Genomic DNA, 22,954 nt, shown 5'->3' with positions numbered 1-22,954 from the left:
AAACTAGCTAAAGCCCATTTCCTGTGAGTTATTTGCAGAAATGAGTCCTGTTTTTTTTTATTTGACACTGTGCCTGGAGTGTTGTTAGCTTCATGCCAGAAATCACAGTTTACAGCAGTGATAGAATCTCCACAGCTGTCCATCTTCACAACTGACTGTGAAATAATAAAAACAATATGTATATAGACGTATTTTTACATTTAACAAAACTAGTTTATTAAAGTTCTTAAACAATTAAATGAAACATAGATTATTGGAGTACATTTAACAAGAAAATTATATTTTAGTTTTTCTATTTAAAAATTGCATATTTAAAATTTGCCAATTCTTTGTTAGTATTTGTGAAATTTACTAATAATTTGTGAGTGAAAATTTTTCTACACTTATTTTATTTCTGAAGTAGGAAAATTAACATTATTGGATTAAGTTTTACAAGAAATTACTATTTAAGTCTTTCTACTTTCTAAATTTCAGGTCCCACTTTATATTAGGTGGCCTTAACTACTATGTACTTACATAAAAAAATAAGTACAATGTACTTATTGTGTTTATATTGTATTGTAAAACACTTTTGCTGCTATTGAGGTGGGATAGGGGTAAGGTTAGGGAGAGGGTTGGAGGTATGGGTAAGTTTAAGGGTGGGTTAAGGTGTAAAGTATGGGTCAATAGTGTTATTATAAATGTAATTACAGAAATTAAATACACATGCAATTACATGTAGTTTTTTTTAAATATAAGTACAATGTAATTAAAATGTAAGTACATAGTAGTTAAGGCCACTTAATATTAAGTGGGTCCAAATTTCACATTTGGTTAATCGTCATTTATTTGTAATTATTTGTGAAATGTGAAAATATTTCGAAAACAGGTTTTTAGTGTGCTTCTATTTTGAAAAAAAAAAATGAGCACAAATGTTTTTCCTTAAAAATTCTGTTATCAACAACCATAGATGAGTAAAATGTTAATTGCTTAAATGTCCATAAATTCCTTTGGTTTTCTATTTTATAGCTTATTTTTGTTTGTGTTTATTTATGGTTTAAATACAAAAAAAGTAAAAAGAAACTTTCATTGTAATCTCAGAGTTTTAAACCCATACTTTTTGGATATAATGATATAATGAGTTTTTAGACTTAAAAACTATCAGCAGTCACGCTAATTTGTTTAAAGTAATCTTTATTCTGAAGTATTCTATAAATATATTAATTACAAGAGTACTTTCAGTTATTTGGTTTTATATATAAAAAAGTAGGCTATAAATGTTCTGTTGATCTGTTGACAGTAAATGACCTTTTTTAGACAAAGTGTGTCAGGTCTCGTTGCATGTCTATCTCTTGTACATGTTCTCCGCAGATAGCATGCAACCTCACGCAAATCAGCCGCAAGTTGTATGATTAAATATTGACGTCTGGGTTTGGAGATCCCCTTATGGTACATATTTCAGTCGGTGCAGAAAAGCATTAACACTAAAAAAAACAATGTTTTGCTGCTGAGTTGGTGATGAAAATTTTGAAATACTATTGCGTCTTCTTGAATTTATAGTTTCTTGCATTACATCACGTATGAACTGAGCTGACCGTTGTACTGCTTAAAGCATGAAAGCTGTAAATGGTCAGCAGAAACATTCATATTTATGCCAAAAAATTACTAAATCCTGCTGTGTGTGCTGTGGCTTCATGGAGTTTCAGCTGTTTTGTTTTATTACCTAATATTATCTGAATTTGAGACATAGTTTAACAGAAGTGATTACAGCAAAGCTCTTTCGCAAACATATTGCATTTTTTCAATCGAAATCTATCTACAGGAAGACCTAAAAAATGAACATAGCCAACAATTGTATAAGATTATCCAATTTTTCGTCTTGTGCAACATTTTGCTCATAAATGCACGCCATGTGCATTTCAGCTTCAACTTTACTGTACTGTCATTCTTCCACATACACAGTAAGAATTAAATGTCATTTCTGATGGACCAAGGTGCAAAGACACTGACAAAACAAGTTTACACACATTCGTTATGAGGGTTAGACATCTTTAGCTGTGTGCTTTATTTGAAATTGAGTTTCTGTAAAAAATTTTGTGTTGTATAATTCACTTTGTGAAGTTTATTTACTCACCTTGATTATAATGTTGGATCACCCTGATCTTTGTAAACATTCATGTCACTATAATGTTGATTGCACTAAGACAGAAAGCTTTATTTATTTCAGAATACTGTATGTACACCAGATTATACATCACGTAATTGTGAACAGGGTTGAACATAAGAGAGCAAAATAAACAAATTATGTAATTTTTTTAATGCGATCTGCAAGGGACTAACTGGCACTCGTTGTGGAAATTTTGCAAGATCACGCTATAAAGATAGAAACATAGAAACTATGAAAGGTGTCAGTCTGGAAGGAAAGTGTTTTCAAAGAAAGCGGCAAAACTCTACAGTTCGAGTCATACCTGCAAACCACAAGAAGTCACTTAGAATGAAATTGTGGTAAAATGGCATTTTAGTGAAATAAATGATTTACGACTCAAAGAGTGGCCATAAAGAGATTTTATTTATTTTTCAATACAACATTCTTAAAGGTTCTTTTTTGTAATTATTGGTTCCATTAAGAACCTTGAACATCAATAACATTTTTATTCCACAAAAGGTTCTTTATAGAGGAAAACAATCCTTTCTATTATTTAAATGTTCTTTACACCAAGAAAAATTCAGGTTCGCTGGAAGGAAAACAAAAATTCTTCTTCTCTGGAATCACTCCAAAAACCCCTTTTTGAAAGCTTTATTTTAAAGAGTGAAATGAAGAGGTGTTTTACAGTCAAATTATCGATTTATGATTTACTGAAAGGAAAATGAAAAAGTAAATAATAATAGTTTATTGGTTGTCGTCTTTCTTAACACAGTAGGAGCGGAAATGAAATGTGTCTCCGAAACCACAATACAGAACTTAAAACACAGGTTAGTCAACATCGGAAATAGACATGTTTACCACGTCAACAGTTTTACTAAGTTCTCACAACAAATTTTTCAATTGCTTAAAAATTGTTAAACAATGTTTTTACTCCTAAACTTTTGTGACCTTTTTTTCATTTAGGGTGTTAATGCAAAGTTTCAACACATAGATGTGTTTTGGAGGCTGCACAAAAATTTTAACAACCCTTGGTTTTCATCCAATTTGCCAAAAAAACTTTGAAAAACACTAAAAAGTCAGGTAAAAAATAAATAAATATCCTGAAAATCTTTATTGTAGCTTGTCAAAGGCTAAAATATGAAATACATGGAAACTTATGAAGTGCATGACACAAAATTGCAGACTCGTCTGAATCATTCACAGTCAAAGAAATATGTGAAATGGTATTTTTGGCTGTTAGTTTGTTTTTTTACTGGACCATTGTTAATGTAATGTAATTTATGAAAACATATCTGATAATAAAGCACACTTACCGGATGTTGAAAAGCCATTTGGAAGTTATCATAGGAATCATGTAATCCTGTAGTTGAGTTGTATAATTCCCAGTGTCCACTGAGAAAACGCCCTGCGCAGAGACTTATCATCAGGGCAGGAAGTCAATAGCTCTGGCTCCAATGTGCAAACACAAAGCTGCACTCCTATTACCACTAACTGGAGCTCCAAAGAAATCTCTCATCCCAAACTATCCACGAACTCCCAATGGATGGGAATGGGTGGGATGTTTTCTTTAGCCACACACACACACACACACACACAGAATTGCAGTCTCCCTGTGTTCCTCCGTTCCTCCCCTCTTTTGTTTCTCCCCTTAAATGCTCCAGCCACAGCTAACCCACATCCATTTATTCACCCAATAGCTCCCTCACTCACTCTATGTAGTTAACATTCATAATTTCACAATGCTTCATCTCTCTGGATTACTTTTGCTTTTGCTGGATCCATCTATGATCTGTGGTAGGAGATCTTTAGTTTAAGATCTAAGATAAAGCATATCTGTGTGAACATCAGCAATGCCGTTAGTATTGTTTGTGGATATTATCTAGGAGACATGAAATCACATTACAAGCTTTTCTATGAATCATCAACATTACTATTGTTGCACTAAGCTTCCATCTGGTTTACAATAGAATAGATTTATTATAAGAAGTTGTAGCACGTCTGGGAGCAACATGGATGATCATTAAAAAGTTTGTTTCTTTCAGGTCAAACGATGCAAGATTACAGAATAGTACTTGAAGGTAAGCAACAAACTACTAAATTATCTCTTAAAAAGAAAAAATACTCTTTAAAAATCATAGTTATTTCTTTTAGACATCAACAGAGAGAGAAAATTGAAATTTTCCAAAATCACCTGCTTTAAACACATTCTTCTGAGAAAGCTAAAGCAATCCCAATGGAAGTCTGTTTTCACCATAAAATGCAAAAAAACAAAAAGTAATTGTGACTTTTAAATCGTACAATTATGAGTTTATATGTCGTAATTTGCAAAAAGTCTGAATTGTGAGGTAAAAGGTAAGAATTATGAGATAATAAAGGCATAGTTCACACAAAAATTAATGTTTGTAACCAAACTGTTGCTGGCAGCCATTGACTTCAATGGTATACTTCAAAGGCTATCAGCAACTTTTTGTTTTTTTTTGTGTTCACCAGAAGAAATTAATTCATATAGGTTTGGAACAACAAGAGGGTAAATAATGACATAATTTTCATTTGTGGGTGAACCTTTAAATCAGAACAAAAGTCAGAATTGTGAGAGAAAGATTACCTTTTTTTTCATGAAATAAATGGTTTTCCCCAAATCTCAATCGCAATCTCAAATTGTTTAAAATTGTTCTCAGATTTGCCAAGATGCCAAAGTCTGCAGTTAAACGTGAGATATTTCGATATGAACTCAAATATTTCTCATCTACGATGTCCATGTTCATTCTTGCTGCATGTCATCATTGTCTCGTTTGTGTCTTTTTTTGAGTTAAGAAAGTTTGGGATGAGTCAAAGATTAAACTTCAATGAAGTCTCATGAGCTATGAAAGAGAAACCTCTGAGCAATAACATTGTCTGGGTATTTATATGATTGCAATTTGAATGAAAGACAACTGACATCCATAAGAAATCCTATTTTCTCTCTAGACACACTAAAAATAATCTCAAACAATTTTGATGTTAATACACTTAAGTTTATATCAAAACTCTTTCATTCACAAAGGTGAAGGTTTATACAGTTAAACAGGGACACTGCAGATTTTTTATGCATTTTTTTTCTATATATTAAAAAAAAAATGTTTTCATATTTAAAAAAAAAAACTATGATAACATTTCACAAAGTGTCTATTCACCCTATATTGAATTGCATTGATAATAGGAATGCTAAAACGTCATTTACTCATTTCGTAATGGTATTTTTCTCTAGATGAGAGGATAAGAGTCAAAAATGAAAGTGTACAGCAAAAACTGGACAAATCTTTTAGCACATGTAAATAATGGCTGCATTATTTATGCTTGCATGATTTCATCGCACACACTGCTGACATTCAAAATGATATTTTCACTGTTTCAGAGAGACACAATGTCACGTATGAGGACAATGGTAAGAGATTTCTGTGACTCTGGATGTTTCAGTATTAGACTTCACTAGATCATTGGTGTCAGTATCAATTAATAAACAAATCTCTTGTGACTCAGAGAATTTTCAGAATCAAGATTCTCCAATACACTACAGTTACTGTCATGAAGAGGTTTTGAATTATTATGGTGGACTGTGCTGGGAGATTTTCAATGTCAACATGAGTGAACTGGGCAAGGACAATTGGTGTAATATGGAGATGGTGATAAGGTAAGCCAAAACTAAGAGTTTCTATGTCTTTTCGTACATACAAGCTTGCTTACCTACATGGTATATGCACAGAGAAAGGAAATGGTCATAGAACAATTGAAGGATGTGCGGTAAAGAAGTGGGGTATTGCTTGAAGACTGATTGCTGGCTAGTTAAGGGACACAGAGGCTTCCTGTTCCATTGAACAATAAGAGACATTTCCATTTTCTATAAAAACAGATAAGAAATCATGTCATTGTTGTCAACCAGAGTTAGGGGTTTTTTTGCTACTGTTTTCTGTCACACAACTGACTTTAGGACAGTATCATTATAAACAGTATCACCACATATATTTCAAAAGAGGTCAGTATATTGTTAACGTTTTTGAAAGAAGTATTGTATGCTCTTCAACTATGCATTTATTTAATCAGAAATACAGTAATTGTAATGTGTTTACTGCACTTTAAAACTGTTTTCTATTGTAATATATATTAAAATGTAATTTATTCCTGTGATGCACAGCTGAATTTTCAGCATCATAACTCCAGTCTACATTGTCACATAATCCTTGAGAAATCATTCTAATATGATGATTTGCTGCTCATTTAAATATAATTTTTTTGTGTGGAAACTGTGATACATTTTACATTAGAATTCTGTTATGAACAGTTCAAAAGAACAGTTTTTTTTTGTAACAAAGTCACTTCTGATCAGTTTAACACATTCATTTCCAACTCCTTCATATTGTACATTTTAGTAAACCTTTGTGATTACACATTTCTTTCTGTCACACGCTCACTTTGTGTTTCTCTCTCTCTCTCTCTTTCTCTTATGTCCAGAAACTACAACATGTTAACTGAGTGTGTTGAGAACGTATGCTATGCGCTAAAGTGTTTCTACCCTAATCACGTGATGGAGGAGCTGTTCGTGAGGATACACCAGCAGTACTTCAGTTCTTGTAACAATGAAGAAGATTTACCCGACGCCCCGGCTGGAGTCGTGCTCATATCCACACTGCTGCCTATCCTCCTCATACCCTTCATAGTCTACATCGTGATCTGGAAGAGTAGTTTAAGGGACTGAATGCTTTTGCCTTATCCCGGATGAGTTAAAGTGATACTTCGCTTCAGAAATTGAAATCCTGTCATCATTTACTCACACTCACGTCTGCCACCTGTATGACTTTCATTCTTCTAAAGAAGATATTTTGAAGTTGTTGTTTGGATGTTCTTCAGAATAGATTTTTTTTGTGTGTGTTTTGCAGAACAGAGGATTGAAATGAGATGAGGGTGAGTAAATGATGACCCAGTTTTTAGTTTTTGAGTGAGTGGTTGCTTTAAAGTAAACTTGGACTATACAAAGTTCATGTGGTTCACAATGATGTAATTACTGTAAATAAAACACGCAGTGGGTGTGTGAATTTTCAACACACTCATGATTGAATGTATAACAGATGCACGATTTGTGATCATGATATGAATATACTGTGGCTTACTGAAAATATCCTGCTAGACTTTTTTCGGGTGTTGTATGTCAGTTTACAGCTATTTATTTTAAGTTTGAAAATGCTCAGCAACTCACACAAATGTAAGCCTAAACATTAAACAAAATATCGAAGCCCTATTTTTAATGCATTATAAGCATATTTGTAATGGCATGAATAATCCCTTATAAAAACCATTATAATCGTTTCATCATCTCATGAGTCTTAACTGCAGTTATAATACATTACAATACCTAACAATTTTTGTTTATGCCTTTTAAAAGCGTAATGATTTATAACACACAATGAACACATTATATACAAGCTACAATGCATTATGGGTCCCATAGTCTTATATTTTGACATTGTTTAGAATATTTTAACCTTAGGTTTAATGTCTTATAACCACTTCATAATATCGTAATTATTCGAGATCAAGACTTTTTATTTTATGAAAAGCAGACAACTGCTAAATGATTATTATTTATCATTACAATGTATTTCAGTTGTATACATTGTATATATTGATTTTAAGCAGTAACAAAACACTCATAAAATTAGTAAGATACTGTGCATATTCTGAACAACATCTAAATATTACAAATATAGGAATTATAATTATTAACATTAATTTAGTGAGCAGTTATGCATGCATAAGACTAGACATTAAAATGCATGCTTTTTCATGCATTGGTCAATTTTGTGCTCTTTGGCTTTTCATAGAGTTTTTTCAGACGGAAAGAAAATATTCAAAATACACAAGGCTTTATCCAGTGTTCAAGTTCATTAGTGCATATTTAATAAGATAGTGCCTCCTTTGGATATTAAAACATACCATTTCAGAAAAGATTTCTGAAATGGTATGGTATGTTTATATATATATATATATATATATATATATATATATATATATATATATATATATATATATATATATATATATTATTAATGTTCTTAAAGTGTTTTTTTTTTTTTTTTTTTTGTACCTATTAATTTGAGGTGCTTTGCCTTTAGAATACACCTGAAATACATTATAAATACAGGCTTCATAGAGAGTATTACTGAATATCATTTATTGTTTATCAGTGTATCACTCATATTTTGATTTCTGTTTCCTGCACGTTCTAAAACACAAATAGTGTAAGAAAAGAACCACAGCTCCTCCTACTGCCAACACCACTGCTAGCAAAAATGCCATCACGTCTAAAGAGTGATACGAGTACCACGGCATTTAATATGAGTCTGTATGTAAATGAGAAGCATCCTCATGTCACATGACGTAGTCTATCCAAGAGAGGGCGCTGCTATTATTGGTAGGGTCACTATTATGGATTTGCAGTGCGGTGCATTATGATGCTCCTTGACTTATCAGCTGCTGGCAGTTCACACCACGGTGACCTCGTGACCTCTGGAGTGAAGGACCTGGATCACTGATCTATAATATGTTATATATATAGATCAGTGACCTGGATCAGTACATTCATGTTGACCCAGCGGCTGCCGTCCACAGGAAAAACAAGGACATTCCCAGCCAGAGCAGAGGGAAGGTTTATGAAAAGGAGTACAGAGTTAGCAGCAGAAGACAGCGTGAAGATTTTATGACATTCGTTACGCCCTAATGCACAGAAAAACACTAATGTTTGACAGACATAATGCATAACGTGATGAAATCGTAATTCCTTGAACAAAACATGTTTGCTCAGTGTTTATTTGATTGAACACATTCCTCCAATGTTGGAAAATACTTAATACTTGAGTGCATGCATGGACACACACAGTGTTTCGGAAAACCTGAATAGACAGTGTTATTAAAAACAGATGTGTCATGTCAACCATTGAGTTTTTGGAGAAAGATTGCATGTTGTATTTGCACGTTCTTTTCGTGTGCATCATGCATGTTATAAAAGACTCGATGGAAAGTGAGAATAGAAATGCTGACGGAAATTTCTGCATTTTGAGACGAGTATGATATAACAGAAAGTAGTAAGGTACAAATTCATTAAAACAACTGATTTATGTAGTTTTCTTGCAAAGAAAAAAGAAAATAAATCACCTTTACCTTCTTCTGTTGTCTTTCTCTCTCTGATTAAACGAGAGTTTGTTCTGTCTGGTTCCACATCTAGATCATGATTTAGTATTGCATAACTTTGTGGAGGTAATCCTAGAAAAGTTGGCATTGTTAATGTGTTTGAGTTTGGTGAGAAGTGTGCACTAGTACTGTTTCATAAAAACCTTCTCCAATGATTTCTCTAGGACTTAAACAAGGAAAATTCACTTATTGATATAAATAAACAGATTTCCATGTTTATATAAAGAGAGAATCAGTGAATTAATTAATTCAATTAATTGTTTTCTCGTTACTGGCAAAGTTCAAGGATGATGGCAACATGGTTATATGTTTAATATATTTAGCAAATTAGATTAAATGTCAGGTCATTAAACTCTTTAGATAAGAATAAAGTGTTGGTAGACTGTAAAGCACGCAAGACAACACCATGAGAATGGGGTGAGAAGAAAATATAGTGAAAAATATTCTAAATGGTCAAGAAACTCAAAAATAGTAACAAGACACATATGTAATATAAATAATCTTAGGTCTTTTCACACTTTTGCATAATATATATATACATATATATATATATATATATATATATATATATATATATATCATTCATAGTGAATAAAGTAATCAATAATCTAAATAATCTAAATTGTGTTTGTACTTTGATTTATTTTTTATTGATCATAGAACATTTGAGGACAAATACTTCCAAGGTCAAAGTTCAGAGAGACTTATGATGAGCTCTTGAGTTTCCCATTTTATATCGAAAAAGTTAAGTTATGCATTGTTGAATAAAAATCATGCTGTCCTTCATAGTAGGTAACAACGTCAAGTTAATCAATTAATATAATACTCAACTAAACTTTATTTACTTATTTATTTAAAAATGCAAATGTGACATTTACCATAACGGTGTTTAATATAAAACGAAATTATTAATCATTGATCAACTACTGAAATAATTATTTTCCACTCCGTTTTCGCGCCATCTAAATGAAAAATAAAGGCGGCAAATCAGACGATTTGAGCATGCGCACATCCTGAGGGCGGTAAACTACTCATCACGAGCACGTTGTTGAGGACACTGTAAACTTCGACCTACATATTGCGAAATAAGGTGAATTTTTTGGTGAATTTTTAATTTGTAGGTGTATGAGGCATCACACGAAGTTTGTAAATGTGGGTATTTGCCTTATGTTGTATTTTCTTGTATTTATATCTATTTCCAGTTCGTGCTGGTAAGTCTAAAACAACAAATGTGTTATTTTAATGTGCACTATGTCTTATTTATCTGTAACTTTAGCATAGCAGCATAGTGCCACAGGATGGCGACATTTACAAGTGAATATTGTGGCTGAGCTTGAAGACAAATCAACAATTAATAAACATTTAAATTCTAATGTTCGTCATTGAAAGGCCTAAGTTACTATAGTGGAGTCTAAGAAAACTCAACACACTTGTCTGATATGATTCATTTATGATTTGGGCCATTTCTTAATGAATGAAAGGTTGATTTCTAGGTCAGAAAAGGTTAGTGCTGTCACGAAGATAACATCTGAATGTTTGCCCTCCTGATCCACAATCCAAATGACAAAATCAATGTTAGTTAATAGGACGGGAACCCACTTTATATTTAAGTGAACTAAAAGTTCAAATCCACTGTGAAAGACTGAAAATGATCATACATCATAAAAAATAGTCGTCAGACAAATGTGTGTTGTTTAGTTTCAAATAAATGTGTCCTTATTTCATAGTCTTTTAACAATGTGCCAAACCAATTAACTATAATTTGAAAATATTTTGTAAAAGTACATAGGCTAGTTTATGTATGAATTTGTGTGTGAATATGGAAGCAATCTAAGCATATCAGCAGATTTAATTCAAATAGTAATATGTCATATAGATCTTAAGCACAGATTCTGAGTCATGTGTGTGCATCTACAAACAGCCTGCAATGCAAACACAAACTGACATGTTGCTCTGTATGGTGGGTGGAAAACACACACACACACATAGAGAGAGAAACACACTGATCTGTGGGCAGGTAGCAATCTGACATCAAAAAGTACACTTTGGCACGTTACTGTTTGTGTGTGTGTGTGTGTGTGTTTGTTTGAGTGTGTGTGTGTGTGGTACATGCCGTAGGAAGCAAGCATATGTAAATCAAAACCATCTTGATTCCCCACATATTATTTTGAGGTTTACGGCCTCCACAGAGACAACAATCACTCCTACTTGTACAAAGACAAACAAATCTTTATTTCACTGATTTAAAAAACCTTGACCAAAAACAATAATTAAAAATTAAATTACAGTAAATACTCTTTTGGCTTGTAAACAATTTTGTGTTTAATTCATAAGAATTAAAAGAAAAGTACCATCTCCTACTATATATGTTTTTGCACACACTGAACCATAAGCAATTGTTTTTTTTAACTTAAAACTTGCAGAAGCCCTGAAGAAGAAGGTAAAAGTGTATTTTTGATTTGCCTTCATGAGTGTATTTATAGGAATGCACAATATGTCTGCACTATGTTTATTTTTGGTTGATTTTAGAGATTATTTTATTGGGATCGATATTAAAACCCATTTCTACCACATAAAAATAAAACAATCATTCTTTTGAAATAAAGTTTTAGTGATGAGACTTGTCTCTTAATTTCAACATTATAGGCCTATGCCAGTTTTTTTCTTATGTGGCAGAAATAGATATTGGACCTTTGTGCATTTATTATGACTTTTAGCTATTTATACATTTATATGCTGCTAGATAATTTTTTTTTTTTTTCTTCATATTGTACATTGTTTTATACTGTGTGTAATGTGATACCTAAATTTTCTTGATTATTTTAGTATGTATATAAATATTTATGTATTTATATACTTTATGTATATGAAATTTGTATAGAATTTCTATATTACCAGTCATACTAAAAATAATTATTCATCAAAACCGTTAATAACATCAGCCAGCATTTTAATATGTGCATTCATATCTATTTCCTTTTTTATTCCTGCTATGTGTAACAACACAAACACATAAAAATTACATATTTCTGTACCGTAATTAGCATGTACAGTAGTGTCAACTTTGGCCAAGAGAGGAACATTGCTAATTATGATTTTTTATTTATTCCTCCATAAATTGCCCCAGGTCAACTTGACTATGAGAGATAAATGCTTTCGAGTAGACGCTAAGAAAAATGCAGGGAAGTCATGCATAAATATTTTAGGTGCTTTTATGTTGTTACACACAGTGCAAAAACATGATAATAAAACTGAATAATAAAAATGTTTTTCCTGCTGTTTTTACCTTTCCCTTCAGGGCTGTTTGGGACATTGGTGAGTGCCTCTCACAATATTTTGTAGCACGACTTCCTCAAATGCAGTGGTACCATAAAATAGTTTGATATTTCGGCTGTGTGAATGCATTGTGTAACTTGTGAGGTGATGCTGAAATGACTGGACAGTAGTTTTTATAATGCTTTTCATCGCTTTTAAAGTTACCAGCTATCGCCTTTCCTCAGTGTGCTGCCAGACATGGACACCATTTCATAAAAAATCTCGCACATGTATGTCCATGCATACAGACACTGAGCACATGCATGCAAAATCAGCTTAAAAGATCATTCTAGCTTAAATCATGGACTGTCCGGCCCAGCCTGAGGTTTATCTGTACATTATGTTTGCTTTCAAGTAAAATCGAATAAGGAACAAGAAATCCCCCCTCGCTCAAGGATGAGCAGGACGCGTGCATCTCTCTGGGGGCTTGTGACTGACTCAAGGGGCTTGTTGTTCTCAGCTGGCCGAGGCATGGGGAGGAGAAGAGCAGTGGAGGAAGTAAATTACATAGGGAGGGCTGGAAAAGTCTCTGTTCTTGTCGCATTACTGCGGCCGGCGTCAAGGGCACCGCAGCCGTGGTTTGAGTCACTGCGCTCGGAGCTCCACACGGCCTTTGTTCCCTGCAGCCAATGATCAACATTCTCTCTGTTTCAGTGACTCACAGTGATAGTCAGCAAACCCTCCCCTAGTCTTCATCATGTCCCATGACAGCATCACAAGCCACTAGAGAGGATGGAAAAGTATGCAATGTCTCCGTGAAAACGCACCTTCGGTTTTAGATTGTTGTGTACGGTGGAATAAATGAAAGGCACCGTGTACTTACAAAGAGAAAATTCCTGAAGCAACATGAATTTAAAGTGATACTAAATGCTTTTTTTTTTTTTGCTGTATATAGAACTTGTTTTAAGAACTGTTTTATCCATGCCTTTAAAGAATATGGGGTCCAAAACAACATTGAATCCCATCTATTATCAATGTATAAATATAAAATATTTCAAAACATATTCCACAAAAGCAAGACACTCTTGTCTGGAATGACATGAAAAATTATGAAAAGTTCTTTTTGGGTGAACTGTCACTTTAATTGTCCTTCTCAAGTGATGGCGCATGGCTTATAGCTATTCTGGTTACTAGCGCTGACCTTTAGCCATTACACCATTGCAACCAGGAACTTGAACTGGAATCTAATGAATAAAATGAATTCATAACTCATTTTACTTCTGTAATGCAACACATTTCTTAATGAACCAAGAGAAATATGTAGCTTGGGACTAAATTATATCCTGTTGTAAGTGAGAAACAAGTTATGTCATTTAACAAATGTTTACAAAGTCACTTTTAATTTGTACATAATTTGAGTAAATAATGTGCACTGAGGCATTCTTCGCAATAAGACCAGGAGCATGCATTAAATAGGTAAATAAGTAGAGAACATTTTGTATTGTAGTTTTTAGTAATATTTAGAATTTTAGTTTTTCATTTTTATATTTAATGTTTAATTCCGTCTTTTAGGGTATGTTTACCTGAATGATATACAAAAATTTTTTAAAATGTTTTTCCTTTTATGTTTTTTGTGTACAGACGACAATGTTGTCAAAACAATCCCTTTTCACATAGATCTGCGAAAATGACCTAAAACATTGTATTGTGCATGCTTGGCCAGTAGTTGACGATGTCACTTTGTAAGGAAAGGCTATGCATGCATAAGAGGTCACCATTTCCATAAATTTAGTTTACACAAAGACAATAATAGTAACATGTTAAAAAATTAATAAAAATACATTACTTTGACACCAACTTTCAAAAGTTTGCGTTTAGAAAATTAAGTTTTAGCAGAAAACCCTGTTTTGATTCCATGTTAACTTTACCAACACGACTCCATTCTCAAGATTGAGCATTAGCTCCTGCAGCTGCAATGGAACATCTTTTTACGTGGGCTGAATCAGACCCAGGTGTCCAGCATGGTGGGAAAATTCTACCACTGTACCAGAAATGTGCCCATAACAAGCCCAAGGCTGTGCATTTCTAAGCAAGTCCTCTTTCAGACTTGGCATTCATTAAATAAATGGCCAGAAAGGACCTGTAATAATCCAGCAACCTCCGGAAACCATTTACCACCTGCTTCAACCGGCTGTGTGATGTTCTTGAGCTCTTCGCTTAAGGTTGGTGCAGGCAGTGCAGTTTGTTCTATCCTTTATCATGGTTGCTTGTCAGAAATGTGTATGTTGAATGTGATGTAAGGTGCTTTAGAAAACAGCATGCAAACAAATGTATTGAGATCTTGCATGAAAGTTAGTAGTCTTTTATGTTAGACAGAGTTAGTTATGCCATCAATAGGGTCATGTTTTGACTTCAACTTTGACGTGCATGACAAAGAACTCAAGTGATTGAACTCGATCATGGCTGGCGGAAGGAAATTTGTGGACCGTTCATTTTTCAAAGCAAACTTAAGGTAAATTGTAAATATGAATATAAATATCAAGAGAAAACTACCAAGATATCAACTTTTATTTTCTTTCTCTCACAGACAAAGTATGTCATTAATTGCTGTTCAAACTGATTCTTAATTAGATGACCATCGTAGGAGCAGCCACACAGCAGGATTGTGACGCATAATTTCTGACCCTGTCAGAACTTCGTTGGAGGCTAAGATTAATCACAAGGGCAACTGATTGTTTGCTGGTGAGCATGTCACACTTAACATTAAAATACCTGTAATAAAACCATTCCAGAAATGCTGTTTTTTTTCTCTGATGGAATAAGTGTGGTTTACTGGGCTTTATAAAGTTGGGTTGATGAAGAAGTCTGGGCCTTAATTCTCCATTCACCATTCACATCTTGTTTCTTCAACTTTTCAGGTAAACGATATGGGAAAGCTGGCATTGCATGTGCTTTGGATCGAAATACCTCCTGAATGAACAAATATAATGTAAATATTCCCATTTTCATACACTTGTGTTCATTAAAGCAGCCTGCTGTTCATGGTACAAATGGATCATAGCGCAAGACAACAAATGATGATCAACTCTCATATGAGTTAGTGTTTATTTAATGAAATGACACAATACTAGCATGCCAGTAGCATGTTGTCATAATCCGAGTGAGCAATGGAAGAATTACTGTGTGTTAAGTGCACATAAATAAACAATGACATAATTACATAACGATGCCAGGAAGATGTGTCGAGGGCGGTTTAAGAGACAGAGAAAGAGGGAAGTGGAAAAATCCTTTTTCTTGCACTCAGCAGGTGTCCCTTTCGATTAACTGATGCTTAGAATGCATCCTGTCATATTTACTTGACCATCACGCAGACAGAGAAAACAGACTATCTCTTCTTCGTTTTCCCTCTCCTCTCGTGCTTTATCTAACCACCACGTCTAAACCCTGCCATCGAGTCTTGCTGTTCAACAAGTGGAAAATCAAATCATATTTCAAAAGACTGCACAATAAAACACACTTAAAGGACTTGGCATTGGGTTTCCCCAAATACCCTTCTTTCTCTCTGATTTTCTCTCGCTCTCCCACTGTTTCTTCTTTTGCAGAAAGTCTCCTCCCACTTGTCCTTTTTGAGTCATACAAAGAAACCCACTAGAAGGGCATTCTCTCTCTGTCTCTCTCAATCCTACTTCCTTCCTCAACGCCCAAACACTTCTCTGCACTCACCTGCTGAAACAGTGACTGCTCTCTCTCTTTCAGGCAAGAAAGACACACACACACACACTCATCTGAGATACCTGGTGGTTCTCATTTTCCCTCTCATCTTCGTGAGCACCTGACGTTGAGGGAATTTGTTCCCTCTCACTTCCAGAGGTCAATATTCCGGCTTACGGCGAGAGCTCCGTGCTGGCGGCCCAGCCGCTTTCCCGCTTTAGCCTGGGACGGAAGACCCTGCTGGGGGCCGGTACGGCCGTCATGCTGCTCTTGGTGCTGGTGGTCCTCATTCCTGTTCTGGTTCATTTGGCGGGCAGCACTGAAAACGGAGGTCAGTACGAGATGCTGGGCACTTGCCGAATGGTCTGCGATCCATTCTTGGAAAAAACTGGCACTACCGATGGTATCGGTACGGGCACGGCTATCACTAATACGCAGTTGGAAGCTGAGGCGCTGACTGATCATAGCATGGGACCCCCATTGCCCACCTACACCCACGGACCACAGGGCAAACCCGGCCGCCAAGGAAAACCAGGGCTTCCAGGTCCTCCAGGACCCCCGGGACCACCCGGAGAGCCAGGTCCTCCAGGACCAATGGGGCCACCGGGAAATAAAAACCACACCGAGCGGCCGGACATCTTTGCTCTGGGTGGAAGAACAGCTACCGGAATGGGGACAGCCATCTATACCATGGGACCCCGTGTGGCCTTTTACGCAGGTCTGCGAAACCCGCAGGAGGGCTACGAGGTTCTGAGGTTTGATGACATAGTTACAAACATTGGGAATAACTACGATGGATCGACTGGGAAATTTGTGTGCAAGGTTCCAGGGACGTACTTCTTCACATATAACGTCCTCATGAGAGGAGGAGATGGAACAAGTATGTGGGCAGATCTCCTGAAAAACGGACAGGTAAGAGTTTTGCAGCTAACACACCTGTACTGAAGTTTATGAAAACAATATTTTTGTTATATATATATAGGTTTCAAATGTTTCATGTATTTTACTACACATCTGTCATTTTATAAAATGTTAAATATAATGACTGCAGATTAAGATGTCTATCAATCCTAGAGCTGTTTAACATTGCAATAATGTCTATGTCTGATTTAAATGGAAAATAAGGTGCATATTATTCCGGCAACACATGCAATTCATACATTACATAACACTGGAAAAACAGAGTGCCACTGGTATGTAATTCATCGAGTTTCTGAACAATTCTATTCCAATGGGTTTCAATTAGATTATTTATAAATCAGGATATCCCATATGTAACAGAGAGTGCATTTAGGGTTGCTTTCCAGCAAAGGTCAGTTTCATGTTTGAGATGAACTTCTGTCATGTCTATGGTCAATGTAAACCGTAAACAAGAAAAGGTTTCACTAAACCAACAGTTCACCTTTAGTCAGTTGTGTCGCTTTGTGTGTGTGTGTGTGTGTGTGTGTGTGTGTGTGTGTGTGTGTGTGTATACATACTATACTTTTCTTTCTGACATCCCTCAGTTTGTGATTCTAAATCAGGGGGCACTTCTCAGACACTCACGGCTACTCAAAATTCAGTATGAGTCTTTCACATGCAAAATAAATACTTTAAAAGTGTGTGTACTTATATATATATATATATAAGATATGGATGGATAGATGGATCATTTTAAATATACTGTGAATTATTATTAGTATTTTTAATAATATATATATACACATACACATATTTATAATATTGCTATTTTTATTGCTGCTATTAAAGGGATAGTGAATACAATTACAAACCATCTTAGGTCTATCTGACTTTCTTCCAAGCATTATAATGGGGGTAGAGATTTTGCTGTGTGGAGTACTTTTTTATGATGAATATATGCACTTTTTTTGGGCTTAAAATTTCGGATCTTATTCACTGCCATTATAAAAGCTTGGAAAAGGCAGGACATTTTTAATATAACTTGAATGTATTTCTCTGAAAGACAAAGGTCATATAATCATGGTGTATTTTTCAATTTTAATTGAACTATCCATTTAACACAAAACACTAGAGTCTTGACACAAACACTGTGCACACATGGCTATTCTGTATATATCTTTTATCCCCTTTGCTTTAGCCAGGCTGTGGGCTCTAATTATAATTCCCTCATGCTCGGTCAGTTATACACAAGGAAGCACACATGATGGATATGAGTTTATACACAAAGATACATGTATATACACACACCCACGCATGCTGTGTGCTTGAGTCAGCTGTGTTACTCATATGAGCGCAGAGAGAGATGGCTCACAGCGACAGCATTTCACCGTCTGACTGATGCCCTCATATCTCAGCGACTTCAGTCCCTGTCCATCAAACAAGTAAATGACAAAATTGTCCATTCTCTCGGGGTCCCCAATAAACACTTACAGCTTTTTTATCCCATTAGCTCAAACCTGCTTGCCCAACCTGGTTTTAAAGAGGAGGTGGCCTGTATTATTTATAGAGGCTTGAAATAATGAGGAGGGTATAGTGAGAATTTGATGGGATTGTGACACAGACTGGACGCAAACCCACATTTCACAGTAAGAAACAGCTCAATATGTCAAGCCATATTGGTCCATTTTAAAGCACTCTGTGGCCATCTGGTAAAACCCCCGACTGCATTTTTCTGTGTTGGCAGTAGACATACAATTACAGGTTATATGCAGTTGAATGAAGAAAGAGCAAAATCACCAAAAGTTCTTGACAAAATTTTATTTCAGTTGCATATTACAGACCTGGCAGCAATTGTATGATAAAATATGCTTCTTTAGATTAAATCATGCACTTAACTGACCATTTTGCATTTAAGATGTCTGGATTTAAGTGGATTAATTCTATAGTTTCAGTAAAGTATGTCAGATTGTTCCAAGCTTGCATTTATTATTTTCTTAATGCAATGCATTTGTAAAGCATGTGCAAATAACAACGGAAATTGTCCCTGAGAATGTGCATGAATTCCTTTTGATTTGTTTGTTTTTTAAAGATGCAGCTTTCATGTTTCGTATTGAATTGTATATTAATGCATGTTAGTTTTATCAGAATTGGTGTACACCTGTATGAAGGAAGTAGACTTGTTTAAAGCTTGTAACCACATTTCCTTTGTAGGATCCTTGTATTTAAATTAACTGAGGAACATCCAATTCTTGTTTGCCTCCAGCTTTACTTCTGATCGCATTTTCATAATTTACATTTTTAAAAGGTCTGCCTTAGAAGAAGCACAGATAAACCATCAGCTGTTTGAAACAGATTCATGAAAACATTAACTCATTTTAATCTGCCGGAAAAAAAAACATAGCTGGTAATTTGAGAGTCAGACAGTATGTCATCAAAGAAATGAGATTATATGCCATTGCATAAAAAGGAAAAAAACAAAACAAAATAGTGTTTCAATCCCATCAGTTTCACCTAAAGAAAAGCTGTAAAGAAAATCTTCATCCAAAAATGTTATTTCTTTCCCCTTACGTCATGTAAAATTCAGCATTTTTCATAAGAAGTTGTCCTGCTTAATTTCTTTCTGGAAACCTTGATACAACTTTTTTCACAATTGTTTATTGAATAAAAAAGTAAAAATAAAAAACTAAAATATAAATCTTTTGTAGCATGTCTTTACTGTCACTCACAATTTTTTCTGTTTCATTAAAAACCCCAAATTTTTATGATAGTATACATATTATGAGTCACTCTCTTTCAGGTTTAAAAAGACTGAACAGTTGTACTAAATGTCAAATTGAGCTGAAGGTCTCTCTTGTTCCTCTTCCTCTCTTTGCAGGTGAGAGCCAGTGCCATTGCTCAGGATCAGGATCAGAGTTATGACTACGCCTCAAACACCGTCATCCTGCACCTCGACCCCGGGGACGAGATCTTCATCAAGCTGGACGGTGGGAAAGCACACGGCGGGAACAGCAACAAGTACAGCACTTTCGCTGGCTTCATTCTGTACAGTGACTAGAGGTCAAAAGGTCATTGAATTCAGTCTCGGTCTGTAGGTAAGAGTTGTTAGGGGATCTTAACTGATTTAGGTTGTAAATCTGATGGCTATTAACAACCCTGACATGTTTAGGTCAAGAACGATTTCTTATTTTTGTTTTACCTGAACTGTTTTTGTTTGCCACAGGGTATGTTCACCTGAAAATCAACAGCTATACACTCATAACTGAGTCACAAAACACGAGCTAATTTGTTTAAAGAGTCATTATGCAGCCTGAAGGGAATGGCTTGTATGTTTTGAGGTAGTAGACATGTGCTTTTAAAACCTGGATCCAATGAGAACACAACTGGATGTGGTTTTCAGTTCTTGAATCTGCTAAAAACCCTTCAACAGACACACATGAAATAAACAAGAATGAGAGAGCCTCATCAAAGTCATAACTTCTCAAAAGCCTAGTCAAGTGAGAGTTGATATTTTATTATGATGTTGTCTTTGTATGTATGATCAATCTGTCAATCTGCACTGCTGTTTATCAATGTCTCTGACTTTATGTGAAGTGAATGACCCTAAAATCATAATGAGTGTATGCACCTGCTTTTGACTGCTGTAAATTACACCCTGTCCCCGAGAGTCTGTTGTAAATCATAGTAGTGCATCTGTTTGTGATTGCTGTGTGAATGTGGAAGTATTAGCATTAATAAAGCTAAGCATTCGTTTCAGCTTACAGCTAAAGCTAAACCCGTTCATTGTTGTTTCTACCAATGAATTATGAAGTATGTGGCTAATATTACCATTTCAAATAAATCTTATCCAACTAAAAGTTACTACTTAACAATGGATGGAGATCTGTTATAACTGTAATACTTATGCAGGTTTATGATGATGATGACTACTATTTAAAATTATGTTCTGTATATATCACAATAGCCATGACCTGTAAAATGTATCCAAATATCTAAATGTTACAGCTTATAGATTTTTGCTTTTGCTAATAAATGGGATTTTTCTAACTCTTTGGGTCACTCGGTCGATTGCTAAGTGATGCATGGAGTGTCTGCTGTGTTATCTACATAGACAGCTGCCTTCCAAGGGAGCATCCTAACACAAAATAGTTCACCTAAAACTGAAAATGTACTCCCCTCAAACCATTTAAGATGTAGATGAGTTTGTTTCTTCTTCAAATTTGGAGAAATGTAGCATTCCATCACTTGCTCACTAATGGATGCCCTGTAGTGAATGGGTGCCGTCAGAATGAGAGTCCAAACAGCTGATAAAAACATCACAATAGTCCACAGTACATCAATTAACAACTTGTGAAATGAAAAGCTGCATTTTTGTTAGAAACAAATCCATCCTTAAGACTTTTAAACTTTAAAACCTTCACTTCTGTCCAAAATATGAGTTTCTACTTGAAAGTGTTATTATGAATAGAGGAAGCAACATTTTGAAGTAAACAATTTCTTAATAATGGATTTGGTTCTTACAAACACAGATTTTTGCTTCACAAGATGTAAATTGATGGGCTGGACTGGAGTAGTGTGGATTATTGTGATGTTTTTATCAGCAGTATGGACTCTCATTCTGACGGCACCCATTCACTGTAGAAGATGAAATGCTACATTTCTCCAAATTTGATGAAGAAACAAACTCATCTATATCTTGGATATCCTGAAGGTGAGTAGATTTTGAACAAATCATGATTTTTTTTTTTGTAAGCCTAACAGTTTTATGCTTTTGAATACTAAATGTCCCCAACTTGAGCCAAAGTTAGTTAGTGCTGCTGTAACAGATGCATATATATATATATAATATTATTTTTTTTATTTATTGTACTTTAACAGTGAACAATTTTAACAAAAACTGCTAAATTAAATGTTAAATTTCTCCAAACTAACAAACTCATCTACATCTTGGATGACCTGAGGGTGAGTAGACTTTCAGCAAATTATAACATTTTCAAGTCTTATATACTGTATATATTATATACTTTTAATTACCTTTTATTTGTATATTTTTCAACTTTTATTTTAATTTCAGTAATTTTGTCATTTTATATTTCTGTTTAACTTCTCATTTCTTTATTTGTAATTTGATAAAGATCTCCCTTCTGTGCCGGTCTATATGCTGTTAATTCTTATAAATTAGTAGATCCCTCTGTTATAAAGACACAGGAAATCAGAACAGGAGATAAAAGGACTGATTTTAAGGATAAAGAAAAGAGGAGCGATCACAGCTAGGTATAATGAGTGTGAAATGCCACATGTCTGGAGGGAAGCACTTCCTCCTAATCAGAGATGATCAGTGTTTCAAAACAACAGAGAGAGAGAGAGAGAGAGAGCCCTGGAGCTGCATGAGCGCTGGGAGGAGAGGCCAGAGATGAAGGCTGCTTATGTACACAACAAGATGTTTAGATGTGAAGTTTAAATGACACCGTCTACTGCCGAGACACTCTACACTTCATGTCTATAACCGTGGACAGATTAACCATCTTGCACGTTTGAGGAGATATAAAGATGATCATCATCACCCTTGAGGTTTTTTTTTTTTAATGACATTTTTGAGCCTCTCGTCAAGAATGTACACCATATCTGCTCTTTCATTAATGGAAAAACTCTCTCAGTTAAATGATATAATTAACTCCTAATGTCAAAGTATAATAGCTCGCAGCGATCTTCAGTGGAGGTTGTAGAATGGTTTAAAGTCAGATG

At 34.8% G+C, this 22,954-nt stretch overlaps 2 protein-coding genes and 2 long non-coding RNA genes across 8 annotated transcripts in view; 3 read left to right on the top strand and 1 right to left on the bottom strand.

Annotated features, from left to right (window-relative positions):
- Positions 1-7,471, top strand: part of LOC128013343 (receptor activity-modifying protein 1) — a 29,968-nt gene extending 22,497 nt beyond the window's left edge. For 3 of the 4 annotated variants that reach the window (XM_052596261.1, XM_052596262.1, XM_052596260.1), the window contains exons 3-6: positions 4,168-4,203; positions 5,520-5,549; positions 5,645-5,795; positions 6,614-7,471. In XM_052596261.1, coding sequence (XP_052452221.1) covers positions 4,176-4,203; positions 5,520-5,549; positions 5,645-5,795; positions 6,614-6,857 — 453 coding nt within the window. In that variant the 5' untranslated portion in view covers positions 4,168-4,175 and the 3' untranslated portion in view covers positions 6,858-7,471. Of the gene's footprint in view, positions 1-3,783; positions 3,920-4,167; positions 4,204-5,519; positions 5,550-5,644; positions 5,796-6,613 lie in introns of those variants that run through there. The other variant, XM_052596259.1, reaches the window with a different exon arrangement.
- Positions 7,472-8,308: 837 nt separating this feature from the next.
- LOC128013481 (uncharacterized) lies at positions 8,309-9,413 on the bottom strand. The gene is made up of 2 exons (XR_008183322.1): positions 9,317-9,413; positions 8,309-8,754 (listed from the first exon to the last, which is right to left on the bottom strand). It is a non-coding gene; the product is annotated as an uncharacterized LOC128013481 (long non-coding RNA).
- Positions 9,414-10,363: 950 nt separating this feature from the next.
- On the top strand, positions 10,364-14,033 carry LOC128012945 (uncharacterized). The gene is made up of 3 exons (XR_008183216.1): positions 10,364-10,436; positions 12,645-12,661; positions 13,017-14,033. It is a non-coding gene; the product is annotated as an uncharacterized LOC128012945 (long non-coding RNA).
- Positions 14,034-16,083: 2,050 nt separating this feature from the next.
- LOC128012944 (C1q-related factor-like) lies at positions 16,084-21,257 on the top strand. 2 transcript variants are annotated; one of them, XM_052595552.1, is made up of 3 exons: positions 16,084-17,224; positions 20,088-20,304; positions 20,433-21,257. In XM_052595552.1, exons 1-2 carry the CDS (start codon positions 16,574-16,576, stop codon positions 20,265-20,267), a joined length of 831 nt encoding a protein of 276 aa, XP_052451512.1. In that variant the 5' UTR covers positions 16,084-16,573; the 3' UTR covers positions 20,268-20,304; positions 20,433-21,257. The 2 variants fall into 2 exon arrangements, with proteins under 2 accessions (XP_052451512.1, XP_052451511.1); XM_052595551.1 differs by having other exon boundaries at positions 16,088-17,224; positions 20,088-21,257.
- Positions 21,258-22,954: the final 1,697 nt, after the last annotated feature.

This window comes from Carassius gibelio, chromosome B24, assembly GCF_023724105.1.
Source record: "Carassius gibelio isolate Cgi1373 ecotype wild population from Czech Republic chromosome B24, carGib1.2-hapl.c, whole genome shotgun sequence".
Taxonomy (NCBI): Eukaryota; Metazoa; Chordata; class Actinopteri; order Cypriniformes; family Cyprinidae; genus Carassius; species Carassius gibelio.
This window is presented reverse-complemented; position numbering and strand designations above follow the sequence as displayed.